The sequence below is a fragment of the Pediculus humanus genome, genomic scaffold, assembly GCF_000006295.1.
Source record: "Pediculus humanus corporis 1103172107500 genomic scaffold, whole genome shotgun sequence".
Classification (NCBI taxonomy): domain Eukaryota; kingdom Metazoa; phylum Arthropoda; class Insecta; order Psocodea; family Pediculidae; genus Pediculus; species Pediculus humanus.
The window spans coordinates 76830-94889 of NW_002987116.1; the positions used below are offsets into that span (position 1 = coordinate 76830).

Sequence of the window (18060 nt, forward strand, 5' to 3'; positions counted from 1 at the left end):
TTAATTAATCGAAAATAATATATATATATATATGTAATATTAATTAATATTAATATTAATATAAATAAATGTAATTAATTAATTAATTAATTAATAACTTTTTTGATTCACTTCGTGCTCATTTTTTATTTTAGATCTCAAAATGTTTTTTTTTTTTTATTTTATTTTAAATAATAATAATAATTATTTTAAATGGCTTAATCGATCACGTACTCACACACACACACACACTTACATACTTTCATATATTTTATTTTGTGTAATATAAAAAAAAAAGCGCGCGTTTAAATTTAATGCATAAATAAATAAATAAATACATAAGTGTTCATATATATATATATATATATATATATATATATATATATATATATTAATAAACGTATATAATAAATTTTAAAAAATGATAATTTAAATATTTCAAATTTTTTTTTGTTTCTATCATCCCTACTCGATTTTAAATTTATTTAATCGTTTATTAATATTATTATTATTATTATTATTATTATTATTATTATTGTTTAAGCTTTATAAAATTGATTATTATTAATTAATTAATATCACGCGTGAATATTGCAAAAAAAAAACAAAATATGTACACACACACACACAGAGAGATGTCAAAAAAAAATTTAGAATGATTGATAATTGTATATTTAAATAGTGTAATAAGAATTTAAATGATAATAATAATAATAATAATGATGATGATAATAAAGTAACGTGCGCTTTGTGGTAATGATAATAAAAATTTAACTTTCCTTTTTTCTCTCTCTCTCTCTCTCTTTCTCCTTTCTCTCCCTTTTTTTTACTCCTTTTCCTTTCTCCCTTCCTCTCTCTGTCTCTTTCTCCTTTCTCTCCCTTTCTCTCACTCTGTCTATCTCTCTTTCATTATTCTCTCTCCCCCCCTCTCTCTCTCTCTTCTCATAAAAAAAAAAAAATTAAATATAATATAATTGTGTCTTTAATTTTCGGGAACGGGGGGAGGAAATTTAATTAATAATTTTTTAATTTAAGTTATTAAACACTCATAATAATAATAATAATAATAATAAGTTTGCGAATGATTAAATTATTATTATTATTATTATTATTAAATCATCTTTTTTCCATTGAATTCATTTTTTTTTAAATTAAAGCGTTGTGGTTGTTGTTGTTGTTGTTGCGTGGTAGGTTTTTTATTGGAAGAAGGTATGAGGTAAATAAATAAAACAATTTTCACGGTAACGTTAACAATATATAAATATATTTTTTTAATATTAAATATACAATAAATATATAATATGAAATATTTACGCATGTGCGTATCGGTATATAAATATCAATGTATACAATAATTTTTTATTTTTATTTTCAGTGCGCGAATTACGTACGAAAAAAATCAACAACAGAAATTTTTATATATGGATTATGTAAAAGAATCGACCAACAGCGATGGTGATGGTGATGGTAGTGATGGTGGTGGTACCACCAATGGGGATACGTATGGTGAGTATTTAAAAAAAAATTTTTTTTCTAACAACCGTTTTTTTGTACGTATTTTAATATTTTGGTGGGTAAAAAAAAAAAAAAAAAAAATTAAGGCACTTAAAAGTATTTATTTGGTTACTACCCGTTGCCATTTACGCCCGAATCGTGAATAACAACAAATGAGGTTTTACAAAAATAAAATCTTTTATATATATATATATATAACAATTATTATTATTATTTTAAAAAAATCGTTCGCGCCCATTTATTTTCTTTCGTGACGTCGACGACGACGATAATATTAATAATAATTATTTAAAATTCATATAAAAATAAATTTTTTTTATTAATAATAACGTTAAAATATATATAAATAACTTATTTTCAATTTTACTATACTTGATACGGTGATTATTATTATTATTATTATTATTATTATTATTATTATTATTATTATTATTCAAATGCGAAAATATCGTTTAGGCCCCAGAAATTGGGGGGGGAGGGGAAATAATAATAATGATTATAAGACCACGAGGTAACATTTTCGAAAATAAAATTTTTAACGAAATTCGGAATGCAATCAATTAATGGTTTTTTTTTTTTTTTGAAATTAAAAACGCGCGAAAATTTCGATGATAAAATCACATTAATAAAATTTAATAATTTAAAACAACTTGGTTGTCGCCTGTGTAGGAACGACAAACGCGCGTCAAATTTGTTTGTTTTGTTTGTTTTCAACGGATTTGTTCTTAATTTTTTTTTTTTTTTCCAAATTGTCCGTGCTATTATGTATAATTAAAGCCTACATCGGAATGACTGACAACTACTTATGATAAAAATTAATAATAAAATAATTGATTGTTAACTAATTAACTAACTAACTAACTGATTAACTAACTAACTAACTAACTAACTTAATTAGTATTTAACGGTAATTTTCAAATTGTACATTTAAAAAAAAAAAAAAAAGTGCGATACGCGTATTTTCACTCCCGTTATAAAATATTATTATTACATAAAAATTTTCTACCATTTATTATTCGTCTGTATGATGACAACAAAAACTTTTCACAACCATTATCACGTTTAGTACAAATTTTTCATTCATTCATTCATTCATTCATTCGGTTACGTTACGTATAAAAGCGAATAATTTAAAAAGGCTGCATTTAAGGCTTTTCAAGCACGTTTACGAAGACTTATTAGTTAGACATTAGTTTTCGAAGGAATGAATGATTTGAAAAATTATTATTATTATTATTATTATTCCTTGACCAAGTAAACCAAAGTATCTCCCTTTCCTTTTATATATATTTGACCCCTGTGTTCCAAATTGTATTTTTCCGAGAGTATTTTCACGCATGAATGAGGAACTTGAATTCTTCCATCGACTCCGCACGAATCCATTCGACTCGCGACGTTCACAGCATCTCCCCATATATCGTAAAACAATTTACTACTTCCTATGACTCCCGCGGTAACTTCTCCCACGTTGAAACCGACACGTAATATCAAATTAAATCCTAATAAATCCGTGTTGAAAACATCCACGACCCTATACATTTCCAATGCGAAATCCATGAGTTGGAAAATGTGTTCGTTTTCCGTTTTGTTTTCCTTTCTCAAATTCGGATTTAATCCGCTCGCGCCCATGAAAGTACTTCCGATCGTTTTGATTTTGTCGACGTTTTCAAATTTTTTCAAACTTAACAATTCGTCGAAATCCGATATGAGTTCGTTTAAAACTCTCAGGTATTCTTTTCCACCGGAATAACTTTCGTCGTATAATTTATTAAAATTCACGATGCTCGCAAACATTATTCCGACGTTTGAATGATTTTTACAATATTTTGCACGATTTTTCAATTCTATGCTCACGTGTTTGGGGATTATATTTTCCAAAAGCCAATCCGCTTGATTTTTCATATTTTGAACTCTCATTTTATCCTTTATCGATTCCGTGTTGCAATAATAACTAAACCTGTAACTTATTTCGAATTCTCGATTCAATAATAAAACCAAACATATCACAATGAATACGTTTAATATTATTTCGGAATAGTCGAATGCGAATGCGGCACCGTTTATACCATCCACGATATTTTTCATCCAATCATCTTTTCCAAACGATTCGTTTTTCCTTTCGTTTAAAATTTCTAAAAATTTCAAACCGTCTCTCGTGACGTAAAACTCACCGTCGCTCCTCTCACTACCTCCTCCTCCTCCACTACTATTATTATTATTATCGTAATAATATAAATTTAAAAATTTCATACCTGTTTTGTAATAGGTTTCCGCGTCGAACACATTCCCCGACAAATCGTTTAATATTTCTTTTAATTCGCGACAGGAAAATGATATTTTCTCCCCCGACTCGTCGTCGTCACTCGCGAACGTATTGTTGCCGAAAAAATTCCTACGTAAAAACTGACTCACGAAAATAACAGATTTTAAATTTTCACCATCGTTTCCGTGATTTATTTTATCGTATAACAATACGTATATTATACCGGATATCAATGCGAGAATACTTTTCATGAAAAAATTCAATTGGGTAAAATTACAAAAATGTATCAAACCGATTAGTATTAGGATGGTGTAATAGGGATCCCGAAGTTCGACGTTTAATAACAATTTTTTATTTTCGTTCGACGATAAAAAATCGTCAAAATTTATTAAAGACGTCGTCGTCGTCGTCGTCGTCATCGACGTCGTCGCCGTCGCGTCACCGTCTACTTGTCTATAATAATAATAATTAAAAAAAAGATTCGTTAAAATCACAATCATCGGAAGGCTTACCAACAATCCGCCGAAAACGTGCCACGGATACCATTTTGAAAAAACGTTAAATATTTTCTTGCTTAAAAATTTGGTCGTTTCGTCAATTTTCCGACTCGACGTTTTCGCCAAGTGAACGAGACAAAGGAAAAAAGCTACGAATTCGATGAGAAATGCCAAAGTGGATGCACCCACGAAATACGGTGACGGATCGTGAAGAACGTAGAGGGAAACTGTCGTGCACGCAAATACGGTACACGAAACGAAAACGTCGAAATACGTATTGAACCTATAGGAGAGAGAAAGATAGAGATAGAAAAAAAAAAAATCAAGAAAATGAAAACCGGAAATGAAAGCTTTGGTTTTGAGTGGAAAACCGCGGGAAACCACAGGGAAAATTTACCTCGATGTTGACAGAGTCGTGAGATTTTCACATTTTTTTTCATCTATTTTATGAGCATTTGCACGATATTCCTCTTCAGTCTTTTTATCTTTGAAAAAAAGAGTCAGCTCGTCTAACGGAACGTTAACTATGTAACTATTTTGTGATAAATCTTTTATGCATTTAACCAATTGCAAATCCGATTGTTTTCTCAATGAATAAAAACAAGAGCTTAAATTATCGGAAACGGGTTTTCTAATAACATACTCGTTGTCCGACTCTGAAAACAAAAAACAAAAACAATAATGATGATGATGATGATGACATTAGCGTTTATTTCGTCGGTTAAAGGAAAATGTGTTAATTTTTTGTCGTCATTTTCGCACGATTAATTAATTTGATTTTTCGTCATTTTATTCTGTTAAAAAATAATTACCGGAATCTAATGGAGATAATGTCGACTGACTCGAATTACAATAACTTCCGATTTTTTGTGCAACCATTTCACTCTGGGATATACCGTTCAATAAATATATCTAAAAATTTAAAAAAAAAAATTTCAAAAATTTTCATTCATTCATTCATTCATCGATCGAAGAATTTTCCTAACGAGCAAGTAAAAAAAAAAAAAAAAAATAATTTACTTGTTGTTGAATGCTGCTTCTCCTGTTGTTACAACCATTTCGTATTCCACTATTTCGAATATTAAGAGACGGACACAAACTCACTTCCTCTTCCGTTTTATCATCGTTTTTATAAAAAACATCTTCTTTGTACAACGAAGACCTGCTATTCGTTATTTCATCCTGCGGAAAATTTACACATATTAAACGGAAACGATTTTTTTGGACAGAGAGAGAGAAAGAGAGAGAGAAAAAACGGAAAATTTTACCCGTGACGTACCATATTTTTCAACGATGGAAGTCTTAAACTGGAAGATTCGTTCGCTGACGAAGAATTTTTACGCAATTTGGAAAATGACAACCATGGAGAATAATTTATTTTTTCCACGGATCCAGACAATGTTCTATTCGAACCGAGTACGTTGGGAAGCGATACGAATTTCGATCTTGAGTCATTAAATCAAATAATTAGAAATTTTTATTTTCAAATTTCCCCTCCCCCTCCCCCCGTGCCGTTTTAATTTCGACCATTTTTTTTACCTGGCATCGGTTAGTAAGCTTAGGTAATGATTTTTTTTCGACGGAAATTGATGACCGAAATTAACACTTTTCCTATTCGAGTTTAAATTTTTCGATGACGTCATTTCGACAACGTTGACCCCTCGTCGAATAACTGACGTTCTACATTTGATAAGATAAGTTTTTACACCTGACACAATACAAATAAAAACAAAATTTTAATTTTACGACCGCCTACTACGCCCTAAATATGGGGGGGGGGGGGGGAAAGAAAAAAAAAAACAAAACAAAACCTTGTAAATCCTCGTAATTTTCCAACGAATAAAAATCTCGTAAAAAATGAGCCGTTTGTTCGGATATATGAACTCTTCCGGGTAATCCGGTAGATTCTAATTTATTTGCGAAGGACACGTCATTAGACCAAACATCAAATTTAAAACGTCGAGTTCCAACGATTCCGCATAAAACGGTCCCCGTGTGAACGCCTACGCGCATATTAACGTCTTCACCGCGATCGATATCGAATTCTTGTATCGCATCTATCATGTCTAAAAATAAAATTATTATTATTATTATTATGATTATGAGAGAGAAAAAAAAAAAAAAAAAACGTTAAACTTTAAACGTTAAGCTTTTATTATTATTATTACCGAGTCCCATTTCAACACAACATTTGGCATGATCAGGTCGAGGTTCGGGACAACCGGAAACGCAATAATAACAATCGCCTAATGTTGAAATTTTTTCACATCCGTTAGCAATGCAAAGATCGTCGAAACGTTCGAACAAATCGTTTAATATGTCAACTATTTCCTCCGCGGTTTTATTAGAACTCATTTTTGTAAATCCTACAATATCCGCAAATAAAATACTAACGTTATCCATTCGACTCATATTAAAAGGTCTAAATAATGATCTAAAACAAAAAAAATTTATTTATTTATTCGTAGGATGTTGTGACGTCACATTAAATTATTCCTCATCTACCCTAAATCGTCTTGAGGTCTAACGTTTTCTCCATGTTCTCCGGACAGTAACCAATTGGCGACTTTTGGCGGCATCACGCTATGAATTATATTTTCCTTTAATTGTTTTTCCATTTCCAATTGTTTTTGAACTAATAACCTTTGACCCACCTAAATTTTAAAAAGTAATTTTTCAAATATTTTTTATCATTAATTAATTAAAAAAAATTTCCCTTGATAATACTAAAAAAATTTTCACCTTCATAAAAGTTCCTCTAACTCTCACATGAGTCATGACTAAAATATGAAAACCGATTATGTGTACGCAAACTTGACATAAAATTCGAATTACAAACCTATAGGGGAGAATAATTTCAAAATATACTATATTAATTCATAAAACAAAATAATTACTTTCAGCGTACTTACAAATAATGTCTCACCCATAATAAAACAAAATAAATTGTTTTTGACTTGTTGCAAGTATGCATTCGAATGTTATCGAAAACAATAGGCAAATCGTTAGGGATAGGTAGGGTTGAAGTGGGAATATCGTATATATTGACAATATCACCGAGCATGCCATTGTGAAATGGGACACCATGGTTGTTCCCCCTGCTGCTAGCATAAATATCAACGATGTCAAAACCAAATGAAGAGCTGTGATTCCACCGATGACACAATCATGTTTTTCATACATTTTTTTATAAGTTAAAAATAATATCCATATTGCGAAAATGAATAATTGTGCAAAAATAATATATTCAAATTTTAAATTATTCAAATATGGTTGACATAAAAGAAAAATTAACCAGGCACCAGATACAATCATCATGTAAATTAAGGCAAATCTACAAAAAAAAAAAAAAAATGTTTTTAAGGTCAAAATAATAATTATTTAAATTTAAATTTAAATTTTTTTTTACCTAAATCTTTTTGTAAATTGTTTAAATGAACTAATTTTAAATTGTTTTTCTAATATGTTGGAATCGAACGAAGGAAGAATCCACGAATGTCTTGCTGCTCTTTCGAAAGGCACGGGTAAACAACCGCAACCTCCGCCAGAACTACAATGTGCTAAATATGTTTGAATGTAAGGAGCTAAAGTCATCTAAAAAAAAAAAATTTCAATTATGATGTTTATCATAAATCAAGGTAAGTCGACACATTTAATACTTATTATTATAATAAAATAATTTTAAAAATATTCATAGATGAATATTTAAATTTTTATCTTATTCGTTATCTGCGAATTCGAGTGAAGGAGCGAAAAAAAAATGAAGGCAATGTTTAAATTGTGGTAATTCTCGAATGAAAATATTTGCAAGCAAAAAAAAAAAAAAATTTTTTTTTTATGATAATTGATTTTAATATCAGTTATAAAAATCAAAAAGCAAATACTTACTTGTATTTCATCTTCAGATTCTCCTTCGCTTGATATTATTTTAACTTGTTTTGTCGAATCGATTATATTTTTTTTCGTTTTTAACAATTCATTCATTTCTGTCATGTTGCATTGAAAATTTAATCACGGAAAATTTTTTATATATATTTTTTTGTTATAACAAGTTGTTAAAAAAACACTTTCTTCATAATATTAAATTTTCCATTTATAATTAATAATATTTTTTTTTTTTTTTTTTTTAATACAACTCACGTCACAAACGTACAAATTCAAATGAACGATTGGTAATAATAATAATAATAATAATAATAATATTAAAACGTTACTTAACTTAACGAATCGAAAAAAACGTACCGAAAAAATTGTAGAAATTGATTGATAGTGTAATAGAATTTGTTAAAATTTAATTATTTTCCCACGAATGCGAATAAAAAATAAACATTTCAATAATTTTATCTAAAACTACGAATTAAATTATTACCGTTAAATCAATAATAATAAAAAATCATTTTTATTTAAAAACGATATTTCAAAAAAAAATAAAAAAAATAAAAAGGAGTGAAGTAAGTTTAAGTAAAACTTGTTGTGTAGTCCATAATCGACAGTGTTACCAACTTGATTAGCAGTCGACAAACAAAAAAAAAAAAAATTAATTGCGGGAAATTTTTTAAATGATGTCTCTCTCGAATTCTCAAATCATTTTTCTAATTAAATTATTCAATTTTTTTTTTTTCTTTAGGTTGGCACTAATTAATAAATGATAGGTAAAATAATAATAATAATAATTTTTTTTCACTTTAATATTTAAAACAATTTTATTTGCAAAAAGAGCAAAAAGTTTCTATATAAATTGTAAATATCAATACAACATAGTCCAAAAAAAAAAAAAAGGGGGAACAAAATAATAAAAACAATTCAACTAATTAATTAAAATAATAATAATAATAATAATAATATAAACTAGCTTTAGCTAATAATAAGATAAAAATCTTATCTCATGTGACATTGTAGTTATTAGTACAATAATAAATATTTTTTTTTGTCGAGGGAATTCCCATATTACTCGAGTGAGAAATTAATTATTATAAATACAATGTAATTCTTTTAACAATTATTCATGGAGTCAAGAAGTCGGATGTGAAGTTTTTAATCTTTTTTTATTTTGTATATCTGCTAATGTTTGTTCAATAGATCTTTGATCTCTTTTATTTTCAGCAGGAACTAAAAAACAAAAAAAAATTTTTCTCTCTCTCTTTTAAACGATACATGTTAAATAATTTACAAGGTACAGGTTCTCATCTTACCGAATCCATACTGTTTATTCATTTGTGTTTTTTGTGCAGCATCTTTGGCTGCAACAGCTCCGATTAAATGAGTATATTTGTCCATGTAATTTGTCGTAGGTTGTACATTTTTGTTTTTCATCCTTTCTTCTTCTTCTTTTTTCATTTCGAGTTCTTTCTAAATGTGAGAAACAAGGTTATTATTTAAACCGTTTAATTAATAAAAATTAATTTTGTATATTTACCTAAATGTACACTTTTGTTTAAATAGTAATATGTTTATTTATATGAACAAAAGTAATAAATACCTGTCGAGCGAGAAGTTTGGCCTTTTCAGGATCCCATTCTTCCCCTCGTCTCAATGCGGCTAATTCTTCTTCTGATGGTGAAAATTCTTTTTTATATACAATAACTCTACGATCAATATCCTCTTCTCCGATTGTAAATCCAGCAACTCCGGCAACTTCAGCAGCATCATGACTAACGAAAAAAAAAAAAAATTTGACTTGATATAAGAAAATACATTAATTCAATACCAGAATGAAAAATAATAATACTAACATTACACTTCTAAAAACTTTATCTGCTGGTTCAAATTCGTATTTGGTTAAACTGACATCTTGTAGAAATTCAGATAATTTATTTTCAACATCTTGTCTAAATTTTTTTAATACTTCTTTTTTTTCCTTTTGCCTTTTAAGAAATTCTTCTTTTTCTTCTAAAAAGAAAAAACATTTAAGATGTAAATTTTTTTTTTTTTTTTTTTTTCAGGCTAAGAACACAAATCGAAAGGAGACGATAATACACAATATATATATCGAAAAGGTAAAATTGAATACTAATTATCAAAACATTAATAATAATAATAATAATAGAAAGCTTGGAAATTTTTTAAATACTTTTACGAATCATTTTTTGTTTTTCCGAGCACGAAGGAGGTTTATCCATTGCCTGCAATATAGATCCTAACAAATCCATTTTTTTTTTTTTAATATTTCTTATAGCTTTTTTGGTAAACAAACTTTAATGAATATTGTCGCAACTTTAGGAAAAGAGAAAGAAATTTGTCGCAAAATGTTTGTATTCACGACTTTTTAGTTAAATACAAAATGGCGAACGGATTTGTAAATAGTTTTTACTTTTTTTTAAAATTTTATATTTTTTCCATAATGTAATTGTTAATTTTTATATAAAATATTGCTCAAAAAGTTTTGCCATTTTGTATTGATTATTTTCTAGTTTTTTTTTCCTAAGCCATAAAGTTACATTTACGTATAAAATGTTTTACATTATATACAAATTTAAATTGTTTACTAATTTTTAAATGGGATAATGGATATATGTAATCAATCTCATCCTGATTTATACAATATTTCCGAAACTAAATTATTTGATTTGATTCCCAAATTTTCTTCTTCTGACGTCATTAAAATTACAGATAATAACGTATCATTTTTTAAAAATGATTTGAACGAAAGGGAAAATTTATCGACGGAAAATGTTAGCAAAAGTGATGTTAAGCAAAAATTACGGAAAAGAAATCCCGAAAATTGGAAACAAAATGTCAGAAAAAGAAATAAAAACAAGGGTAAAGTCTTTTTTTTTTGTAATGTTTACGTTACGTACATTACATGAATGTAATTTTTACATAAATAATTTTTCTTTTTCTTTTTTAGGTTTAGAGTATATTACGGCAAACGGTAAAATTTGCGAAAAAAAAAAATTAGGACCTCCATGCACATGCAAAGAAAAATGCTTTTTAAAAATCGGCTTAGATTCGTGTGAAAAAATATTTAAAAATTTTTGGAAACTCGGAGATCACGCTTTACAAAATGCATACATTGGTACAAATAAAACTTGTAAACTTTATTAAATTTGTTTTGTTGTTTTGTGTGCTCTATATAAGGTTTACATTAACATTTCAGCCGGATGTGTGAGAATTTTCTTGCCCAAACATTGTTACAAAAAAGATGGAATTCCGAGCAGAAGATTTTTCAGTCGAAATTTTCATGTGACAGTGAATGGTGTCGACACTGAAGTATGCAAGCAAGCATTTTTAAACATTCACTCAATCAGTAATGGCAGACTGGATAGATTGTTGAAAAAAAAACAAGAAATAGGAAATACCGGATTCGACGAGAGAGGGAGACACAGTAACAAAGTTAATAAAATTCCCATTGAAAAAATTGCAATGGTTCGAAAACATATCGATTCCATAAGAGAAAAAGCTGGTTACTTTGGCAAGAGAAAGTCGAAAAAAGTCGAAATATTACCAGGAACTCTTAACATAAGAACAATGTATCGATCTTATAGGGATGAAATGACATTGAAAGGACTCGAACCTGTTTGCGAATACAGATATAGAAAAATATTTCACACTGATTTTCATATAGATTTTGGTAAAGTGTCGACTCCATCGAATCTCGACCTCGTGGGAAATCCTAACAAGCAAATTTTGTTGAAACAATCTTCTCACGAATACGATGAATCACCGTCGCAAATATATTTCACGTGTGATAAACAAATAAATGATATAATTTACGAAAAAGACTGTAACAACGATAAAAAAATGGACGATTTGATTAAAAATGTGCCAATGCACACAGGCGTTAATATTAACGTTCAAGTCAACGCGGATGTAAAAACAAATAAGAATAACATGACATATACGCAATTGGAAGGAGGAGAAGATGATAAATTAATATTAACGAGAGAAACATGTTCGTATTCCACGTCGGAAGATGCTTTCAGATTAGATTATTCAATGAATTTTAATAATAATAATAATAATCCACAACAGAGTTGGATATTCTCAAATCCAAGTTAGTGGTAACTTTTTATTTTTTTATTTTTTTTCTTCTCTCTCGACAACTTGAAAACAATAATAATATTTAATTACAATCATTATTATTATTATTGTTTACTGTCAGGGAAAGGAATTTCCCGGGTTTTTTTAAACTATTACAAATTTCTTTTAATGTATAAATGTGTGTGGATGTGCGTGTGCGTGTTCGTATAGCTATATAGAAAAAAAAGTAAATTAAATTGTAATTGCCTTTTATCTAGAGAAGAAAAATGTCGGTTTTATTATTATTATTATTATTATTATGAAAGTTAGGAGGTAATTACAATTAAAATATATTTTTGTAAATATTTTTACATTAAAATAAGTAAATCATCGTCATTAAAATATGGTCAAACGTTACCAAATCGAAATAATAATAATAATAATAATAATAATAATAATAATAATAATAATAAAATATTTAAAGGTATTTAAAATTTAAACGTAATATCTTATCTTTATAAGAGGCAAAAAAAATTTTATTTATGTAATGTGTTTATATATATGTATATTTATTAATAATCAATAATGATCGATTGGAAAACATAAATCGGATCACGCATTATAACTATCGAGAACGAAAAATAAACAAATTCCAACAATCAAACAGTAGAGACCCTGGAAAACGTTTATGTAAAGCAAAACGTATATCCAAGACATTGATAATGTGGATTCGTTCATCTGTTCGAAATCATTGAAAATGGTGTCGTCAAAGTCTGAACTATCATTGTTATACATGGTACCATTATCATTATCATAGGGATTTGACATTTTTTCAGCCGCATCCCTTTCTTCGTATGGTAAAAATAATATTATCATCAATCCGCTAACAACCAAATTCGTACCCGCCGTCAATAGTATCAACGCTCTCGAAAGCCAAGATATTTGATCGACTAAAATCCACGATAGGAAAAAAATGACAAAGGAAAGTGTGATTATGTAATTACCGGCAATGAGAGAGACCGTCATAATTGGAAAATACATATTTATATTATTCCATAAATCAATAAAATTAAATGTTAAAAAAAAAATTGTGAACATGAGACAACTGAATCCGTAAACTTGAAATTCTTTATTATTTGCAAGGAATCCGATTGTTTCGCGTCTGTCCGTCGACATTTTACTATAATACTCATTATTATTATTATTAAGTCGACGTTATCGATTATCGATTATCGATATATGTATATGTATATAAAAATAAAAAATAAAATACAAAAAAAAATTAAATAAACTATGATAATAATAGTAGTAGCAAATTTTGCTGCCGTTAATATATATATATATAAACAAATATTATTTGTAGCAAAACAAACAAACATGTCCGAATAGGGGGTGATAGGGGGGAGGGAAAACAAATTATCAGTTTATTTATTTATTTATTTTATTTTATTTTTTATTTTATTTTTTATTTTTTTATATTTTATTTTTTTTAATAATTTATACATATATATTTTTTTAGAAAGAGAGAGAGAGAGAAATTAATAGTAATAATAATAATAATAATAATGAAATACGTCGAAGATGGAATACCCATGGGTGCGTTTTGTCGTAATTACATATTTTTAATTAGATTGATGTTACTCATTTGTTTAATAACGTTAGTCGGAAGCATGTCATTAACTCAAAATTGGCCAAAATTTTGTTTGAAAACGTTATGGCCGTATTTTAACAACATCGGAGTTTTCATGTCTTTGATAACGTTTGAATTTTCTACACTGATAACGTGGATAATATTCGAAAATGCCAATTGGGTTTTTTACACGCTAACATATTTCATACACGGATTTTTATTATTGACAAGCGGAATTATTTATTTTACACAATTTCAAAGCGAATGCAGAATGTTTTCGAGTAGTAAAAGATTTTCAACAACGGAAATTGTTTACGAAATAACAATTTTATGCGTCGGTTTATTTTACGTTATATTAGGTGGTTTTTTCTGTGTAAAAAGACACAAACTATAAATTATTTTACATAATAATAATAATTTTACATTTATTTAACGAGAAAGTAGTATGGGAATGTAGTTAGTATTATTATTATTATTATTATTATTATTATTTCAAACGGTTTTTATATGCAATTCATGCGTTGTTTGTTCGTACTAATACATACAACGCAGTAACAAACATTATCGTCTTATATACAATCAGTTAAACGTTTTCATTCGTAACTGACGGTTATTATTTAAAAAATCGTTATTTTTTTTTATTTGTTTTAAATACGTTAAATTTTATGTAATTTAATTAATTAAAATTTTCACACGGTTTCTTTATTTTAATGAAAAAATAATAATAATAATAAGTACGTTTGTTGTTTTTTTTTATCGTAGATTTATTATTACTATTTATATTTTAAACTTATCGTAACGAATTAAAAAGGTAAATTTTTATTACGTAAAATAATCAAAAGTAAAAAAGGGGGGCAGAGGGGGAAATAACGAACGTTAAAAAAAGGAAATTTAAAATGTAAGCGAATACAACAAAATAATAATATTACCATAAGTTTAAAAACGGTTTTTTATCTCTATGATTTTAACTTTTTAACTTATTTATTTATTTATTTTTTTCAAATGTTGGTAACGTAAATAATAATGGCCGTTTAATATTTTGGTGGTTTAATAGTAGTTGTAGTCGTAGTAGTAATTTATCGTATATTAATTATACATAAAGAGAGAGACAGAGTAAAAAAGAAGGACTTTTTTTTTTCTTTTTTTTTTTTTTCTCCTCCTCCCCCCCCATTTTTTTTTATTTATTTATTTTCTTTTTTTTTTTTTTATTTTGTTCTCTCCTCTCTTTTTTACGAATAATTTTTATCATTATTATTATTATTATTATTATGAATTAATTTTTTTTGTTAAAAAAAATTATTATTATTGTTGGAAAAAAATCGTCTTGTTGTTAACGTACGTATTATTAAATAAAAAGATAGAGTTATTTATATATTAATTAAAAAAGTTTTGTATCGTGTAATAATTATCATTATTATTTAACACACACACACACACACACACACGCATGCTTGATTATTATCAGTTTTTACCTTTTAGAAATAATAATAATAATAATAATAATCTTATATTCATCCACACTTGTGGATGTTAAAAATTATATTTTAAATACATTTTCTCTCTCTCTCTCTCTATTAATTAACACCTTAAAACGTATTCATTATTATTATTATTATTTATTTTTTTTTAATTTAATTAAATTAACTTGGTTCAAGGTTCAATGGAATAAGTTTATTTATTATAGTAAAAAAAAAAAAAAAAACATCTTTTATTACTATGTATACACACACATAAAAAATTATATGTTTTAAATTATTATTATTATTATTATTATTATTAAATTGAAATTTGTTTTTTAAATAATATTTATCGTGTGTGTGTGTGTGTGTGTGTGTGCGTGTGTATCATATGTAATTGTAAATTTATATTTACATCAATCAAACATATGTTGTTGTGTTGTTTAATTTAAATAATTTAAATACTTGCATGAAATTTTTTTGTGAAATTTATTTATCGAGGCCATTAAGTTTTTTTTTCGTTGTTGTTCCACTTTTAGTTTTTTTATATGTTATTTGTTTAAATTGTTGTTGTTGTTGTTTTTTTTACCAAATATTGAATTTTGTTAAGGACAATTATCAATTATTTAAATTAAATTAAATTAAATTAAATTTTTTTTCCATTTACTTAATCGTCATGTGTGTGTACATGATGTTTGTGTACGAGAAAAAACATTCACAAAAAAAAAATATCAATCGTAATCATATTCGATTGTATTGATTTTATTATCAAAAAGAGAGAGAGAGAGAGAGAGAGAGAGAGAGAGAGAGAGAGAGAAACAAAACTGTTAATAATTTAATTTAATTTAATTTAATTAGACATTGATTTAAACGATTATTACTTTTTATTCTTGTCGTGTGTTGTGTGTGTGTGTGTGTCTGTGTGTTTTTTTTCTGTATCATTTGCACATAAAATTTTTATGATGAATTTTGATTTGGTAATTGTAAGCTTGCGCCGCAGGTTTTTTTTTTTTTTTTTTTTTTAAAACAACTTTAATATAAAATAGAACTAACAGAAAATTTAAAAAAATTTTTGTTACTATAATCGATTAATTTTAATTTTTTTTTTTTTTTTTTGTTTTAGGTGAAAAAATAATAATCAAAAGTGGGAAAATTCATTCTGATGATATGTTGGGAATTAATTGAAAAAAGGGGGAGTTTAATTTTTTTTTTATATATATTTATTATCATTATTTATCTCTTGCGACAATCGATTCATGATAAGATTATGACAAAATTGATTTGATTTCGTTTTCATCTTGAACACACAAACAAACGAAAAAGTTATTAGTATTATTATTATTACTATTCGAAAGAAAGAAAGAAAATCATGTAATAACATTTATTTATTGTCATTCGATTTTGTGTGTGTGTGTGTACAATTTTACACCTAAAATAACACACACACACACACACACACCTGTCTGTCATGTTTACACAATAACATTATTTAAAATTAATCGAATAATTTTTTTTACAAACATGAAAATTTTTTTTATTCGAATGATTTGCTAAAAAATGGATGGTTCGATGAATGCAAAAGAAATGAATGACAATAAATGATGATAATTGATATTTGATTCATTGAAATTGTATTGTAAATATTGATCGATTGATTGATTTTTGTTTAAAACAAATAATGCGTAATATGCATACGACAGTAGTATGTTTGTGTGTAAATTTGTTTATGAACTTTTTCATATTACGTGTGTGTGTGCATTAAATTACCAAATAAACTCGTTTTTGTTTTTTTTTGAATGAATGTTAGTAGTAATAATAATAATAATATCGTGAAATAGTTTTTTACTTCTTGTTTTTAAGTGAAAGCTCGGTCGTGATAACAAAACAAAAAAAAAAAAAAAAATTTTCACTTTAGATCATTTTATCTCTATTAAAAAAAAAAAAAAAAATCATTCACTCAAGTTCTTACATTTTCGCTCGCTTGCTCGCTCGCTCGTTTCCTCTCTCGCACGCATTCACATCGTCATTATTTACCTACGGATCCGTGTGAAAGGATGCAATATAAAATGTATAATCTCGTATTAACGATGGTTTCGGTATAAAAAATTTATTTATTTATTTATTTGTTTGTTATTATTATTAAATAATTTTTTATTAAAAAATTATTTATTCGGGTTAAAGCTCTTCTTCATCTTCTTCTTCGGGTTATCTGAGGTGATTGATTGATTGAATTTTTTTTCTTTCATTTTCTTTTTTTCTCGAAATTTTTCCACGTAAGATTTTTCCATTTTTCCGACGTTCGATACCTAGTTCGAGCAGTTGTTGTGCGTATACAAAGTGACAAAAAAAAATAGAAAAGTTGTTAAAAGTGTTGGATGATTTAGTTATTTAATACATTTACGCGGTTATTATTATTATTATTATTAGTTTTTTGGTGGGGGTAAGTTGATTTTAAATTGTTTTCCATTTTATTTTTTGGTAAATAGGATTTTATATTGTTGTTGTTATAATAATAATAATAATAAATGTCATTTACAAAATGATTTTTCCTCTTTGGAAAATTTTTTTTTTAGGAAAATAATGAAAAAAAATTATTATTATTATTATTATTATTTTTTTTTTTTTTTTTTTTTGTTCGCGAGGTGAAAAATCGTTTGACTTTGACAAATTTCGAATTATCACGGGGGGGGGGGAGGGAGTGGGGGGGGGGATTGTTTGCCTTATTTTACAACCACCTTGCGAAAAACGAGGCGGTGCGAA

The 18060-nt window shown here is 26.9% G+C and overlaps 5 protein-coding genes across 5 annotated transcripts; 2 read left to right on the plus strand and 3 right to left on the minus strand.

The window, feature by feature from the left end:
* Positions 1 to 2496: 2496 nt before the first annotated feature.
* Phum_PHUM155150 (adenylate cyclase type IX, putative) lies at positions 2497 to 8238 on the minus strand (the record flags this gene model as incomplete). The annotated part of the gene is made up of 16 exons (XM_002424779.1): positions 2497 to 2514; positions 2746 to 3697; positions 3776 to 4210; positions 4274 to 4537; positions 4652 to 4910; positions 5067 to 5166; positions 5275 to 5436; positions 5534 to 5699; positions 5794 to 5962; positions 6066 to 6320; positions 6423 to 6688; positions 6760 to 6908; positions 6997 to 7093; positions 7181 to 7588; positions 7664 to 7848; positions 8143 to 8238. 16 exons carry the CDS (start codon positions 8236 to 8238, stop codon positions 2497 to 2499), a joined length of 3981 nt encoding a protein of 1326 aa, XP_002424824.1.
* A 1027-nt stretch (positions 8239 to 9265) lies between these two features.
* On the minus strand, positions 9266 to 10403 carry Phum_PHUM155160 (Sperm-associated antigen, putative; the record flags this gene model as incomplete). The annotated part of the gene is made up of 5 exons (XM_002424780.1): positions 9266 to 9363; positions 9447 to 9603; positions 9734 to 9905; positions 9987 to 10143; positions 10325 to 10403. The coding sequence occupies 5 exons, from the start codon at positions 10401 to 10403 to the stop codon at positions 9266 to 9268; spliced, it is 663 nt and encodes a 220-aa protein (XP_002424825.1).
* Positions 10404 to 10757: 354 nt separating this feature from the next.
* Phum_PHUM155170 (uncharacterized protein) lies at positions 10758 to 12252 on the plus strand (the record flags this gene model as incomplete). Its single annotated transcript, XM_002424781.1, has 3 exons — positions 10758 to 11013; positions 11102 to 11269; positions 11351 to 12252. The coding sequence occupies 3 exons, from the start codon at positions 10758 to 10760 to the stop codon at positions 12250 to 12252; spliced, it is 1326 nt and encodes a 441-aa protein (XP_002424826.1).
* A 573-nt stretch (positions 12253 to 12825) lies between these two features.
* On the minus strand, positions 12826 to 13389 carry Phum_PHUM155180 (uncharacterized protein; the record flags this gene model as incomplete). Its single annotated transcript, XM_002424782.1, has 2 exons — positions 12826 to 13163; positions 13317 to 13389. The coding sequence occupies 2 exons, from the start codon at positions 13387 to 13389 to the stop codon at positions 12826 to 12828; spliced, it is 411 nt and encodes a 136-aa protein (XP_002424827.1).
* Positions 13390 to 13805: 416 nt separating this feature from the next.
* On the plus strand, positions 13806 to 14300 carry Phum_PHUM155190 (uncharacterized protein; the record flags this gene model as incomplete). The annotated part of the gene is made up of 2 exons (XM_002424783.1): positions 13806 to 14202; positions 14281 to 14300. 2 exons carry the CDS (start codon positions 13806 to 13808, stop codon positions 14298 to 14300), a joined length of 417 nt encoding a protein of 138 aa, XP_002424828.1.
* Positions 14301 to 18060: the final 3760 nt, after the last annotated feature.